Source organism: Salvia splendens, chromosome 1 (genome assembly GCF_004379255.2).
Source record: "Salvia splendens isolate huo1 chromosome 1, SspV2, whole genome shotgun sequence".
Lineage (NCBI taxonomy): Eukaryota > Viridiplantae > Streptophyta > Magnoliopsida > Lamiales > Lamiaceae > Salvia > Salvia splendens.
In genome coordinates this window covers 14,229,220-14,232,946 of record NC_056032.1, presented here as the reverse complement: position 1 = coordinate 14,232,946, position 3,727 = coordinate 14,229,220, and the positions used below count along the sequence as shown (strand labels likewise).

General features: G+C 40.9%; 1 protein-coding gene across 1 annotated transcript; it reads left to right on the top strand.

Moving 5' to 3' along the window:
* The first annotated feature begins 310 nt into the window (after positions 1-310).
* LOC121796363 (chaperone protein dnaJ 20, chloroplastic-like) lies at positions 311-1,239 on the top strand. Its single transcript, XM_042195222.1, has 2 exons — positions 311-818; positions 1,026-1,239. Exons 1-2 carry the CDS (start codon positions 363-365, stop codon positions 1,125-1,127), a joined length of 558 nt encoding a protein of 185 aa, XP_042051156.1. The 5' UTR covers positions 311-362; the 3' UTR covers positions 1,128-1,239.
* Positions 1,240-3,727: the final 2,488 nt, after the last annotated feature.

Sequence of the window (3,727 nt, the reverse complement as noted above, 5' to 3'; positions counted from 1 at the left end):
AGTTAAACTCGATTTGCCTGCATTCAATTAGCTTGAAATCTGAATAAGACTTTATCAGAAATTCAATGGGCTGTAACGTGTGACCCATGCTATGTCTAAAATCTGGAGTAACGTGTATTGTCAGATGAGATAAATAAACATGGTCCATACTTGAATTAATAGAGATAATAATGAAAATATAACAATAGGAGGGGGGATAGAATTAGAAATTTCTAAACATCATAAATGCAGGCCCGGCCCGGCCCTGCCCGGGCTGGGCCGGGCTGCGATTACTCTTACTCCTATAAATACTTCCCAAAATCAATGAATATTAGTACTATAAAAATATCAAAACACTTGATAACAAAAAAAAAGAGAGAAAAATGAGTTCGACAATTATTATCTCAAACACCAATCCAACGGTCTGCATTCACTCAAAACCCAAACACTCCCCCGGTCCCGGAATACGATTCCCCCAAAAGATCTCCTTCAGCTCGCAGCGAATCCGAACCCGAAACCGATTCGGGGGCCCGAGGCCCTGCTCCACGGCCCAAATATCTGCGTTGTACGCTCCCGCCCAAACCAAGGAAACAATGTACGAACTGCTGGGAATTGCAGAGAACGTGAGCAACTTTTCCGACATTAAAAAAGCTTACAAACAAATGGCAAGAAAGTACCATCCCGACGTTTCCCCACCGGGAAGAGTGGAGGAGTACACGAGGAGATTTATCATGGTACACGAGGCCTACGAAACGCTGTCTAATCCGCAGACTAGAGCTCGTTACGACACAGAATTAGCCTTCGGCGGTGGTTTTTCTTCTCCTCCAAGGAAACATCAGGTACCCCTCCCTTAATTCCTACTACTACATTCTTTTATGAGTTAGAGAATAAAGAAAGAAAAGTAAAAGAAGAACAAAGTTGAGATATTGATCCGAACTTGCGTTTTTAATATACTGGCAAATTAATTCTCAGACCACATTGATTTGTTTTCAGATATTTCTTCCATGTAATCAGCAAATATACTAATGTTTTTTAAATTTTTTTAGGAAAAGGAGTGGAGAAGTGGATGGCGGTCACAATTGGACGAATTGCAGCGACGTGACTGTAGGGAGAGGTCGACGTGGGGTTCTCGAGTGTGCAAATGCTAACTATTTTCCCAAATAGATATGCGTATTGTAAAACCTAGACGTTAAAATAGATTTTCAACTTTGTGAGAATAGATGGAAAAATTAAGAGTAAAGTTTAGTATTTTTTACCTTATTTTACTATTTTGATACTACAGAGTACTACTCCTATATTTGATAGTTTTTGGCGAAATAGATACAAAAGTATTTTTGGCAAAGTATGCGATGATAGAAAAAAAACACTCTCTTTCATTCAAGTAGATGAACACATTTTATTCAAAAATTTATTTTATACTCTCTTCATATTTAATTATGTGTTTCAGTTTTTCATATTGGTTTGTACCTTATTAATTGTCTCACTTTATTTTTACTAATTTTGATAATGGACACCACATTCCACGGTCTCAATTTCAATATTATATAAAAGTAGGACCCACATAACACTAACTTTTTCGACACACTTTCCTAGTATTTCTTAAATCCCGTATCAGGTCAAAGTGGGATACATATTGAGGGACGGAGGGAGTAAAAGATGTTATACTTATTTTCATTCTAAAAAAAAGTATTCTCTCACATTAATATAAATATAATATTATTTTCTCTCTCCAATTAACACACAAAACAATATATTGTGGAAGATAGATGAGATCAATTAGAGGAGGGAATAATCAATCACCTAAATTAGGGGATTGTGAAAATATTTTATAATGAATTCTTTACTTGCTTACCAAGATAGAAACGTTCCATATACATGATTCACTCACCCTATTTAAAGGGCATCATATCAGTAATAATATTATCAACGCATTACACCAACAATCCCTTTTCTAGTCATTTAACATGGCATCAGAGCAGACGATTCTGAGAGCTCAGAATCAGAATCAGAATCATCATCGCTTGTAAACCCTTCCTCAAACCCCTTGGCCAAAACCTGAAAGAAAACCATGTCAGATAACGAAAGAGAAATCACCGGGGGCCATAACACATCCGAAGCCGATGAATTTGCACGCCTCTTTTCAAACTTTATGCGTAATAGTTTTGCGCATAATTAGCCACCAAACAACCAAATCACTGAAACCAAGCCAGAAAAAACCTCATACAAAATTGATTCTCAACCCTTGACGATAGGGTTCAAGCTCAACGAAGATAATTATCCGTTGTGGTCCATTCTTATGCACAATGCAATCAGCGGACGAGGGATGATATCTCACATCACCGGAGTCCCAATCCCACCGCAGAGAACAAATCCATTGTTTTCATAGTGGCAGGAAGCCGACCACTGCATGTTTACATGGCTAGTCCTAAACATTGAAACCAAGATGGTAAGTCGGGTTGCTCAACAACCCGCCACGAAACACATATGGGATAGCCTGGTGGTAACTTATGCGAGCGGCAGAGATACATTACAAGTGTACGATCTCCATCGTAGGGCGAGCACATTGAAGCACGGGAGCAGCACGCTAAAGGAGATATGGACAGATCTCAATGAAATCTGGATGGCCATAGATCAGAAGAGGCCAAATCAGATGAAGTATCCTGAAGACATCCAAATATACAATGAGGAAACACAACAAACAGACTCTATCAATTCCTTACTGCACTAGAAAGAGGTGTTAAAGATAGAGCCACTCCCCTCAACTGAGCAGACATACAACATAGTGAAACGGGAGGATATTTGATCAGGAATCCTGCTCACTACAGACGGAAAATCCCTAGGAGATGGGATCGGAGCAGGGCTATTCACGGCCAGAGACAGGGGGCGGCCAAATCACTCTAACGCTTCGCGCGGCGGCGGCGGCGGAAACGGAGGATGGAACCAGCGAAGCTCCAATGACCGGAGGTCGGAGGAAGATTGGTCCAAACTAGTATGCACACATTGTGGGAAGCGAAAGCACACAAAATCAGAGTGCTTTGAATTGGTGGGGTATCCGGACTGGTGGGAGTCCAAACACAAATTGGCGTCTAATCGCCCGCCGTGGAGCAAAGGTCACGCTGCCGCAGTCGTCGGAACCGATGGAGGAGCAACAACTATCGTCACCACTGAGGACAACCGCAAGGTGGCTGTATACGCTCGGGGCATCGATCAGCCAGCCGGCGCTCCTCCCAAAGCGCCCGGAGTAGCACAATTCGCCGTTGGCGCCATCTGAAATGAGGAAGGAGAACTGAAGGAAGAAGCGCGGGAGGTAAATGGGGCTAGGGTTAGTATTAAGTCCTTTTATACCTAGCCCTCCAAGTTCTGTCATATTACATTCTGAGCCCCATTTTGATAATATCAAAAAAAGCCCCACAACTTTCAAAAAAATTTAGGAAGACCCGGAAATTTTTGGAAAATTAAAAAAATTCCCCGATTGAGTGCAAAAATCGTTTTCAAGTCCTAGAAAATTTTGGAACAACATGTGTCATATCTGGGGAGTCAGAAAAAAATAATCGGTGAATTTTTTATTATGGGGCTATTGATACCATGACATACGATGAGTTAGACATACGATGAGTTAGACATCACTAAGCCCCATAAACCTCATTTGTCGCATATTCAAACTGCTAGTGGAGAATTTGCACTCTTTAAGGGGGCAAGGACTGTGAAAATTTCTCATAGTTTGGAATTATTAAACAATTTGCATGTT

What these genes read in the sequence shown, in the direction of transcription:
- LOC121796363 (XM_042195222.1), top strand. Translation starts at nt 363, where the DNA reads ATGAGTTCGACAATTATTATCTCAAACACCAATCCAACGGTCTGCATT. An exon ending in CTCCTCCAAGGAAACATCAG is followed by an intron (nt 819 to 1,025) that starts GTACCCCTCCCT and finishes AAATTTTTTTAG; the next exon opens with GAAAAGGAGTGGAGAAGTGG.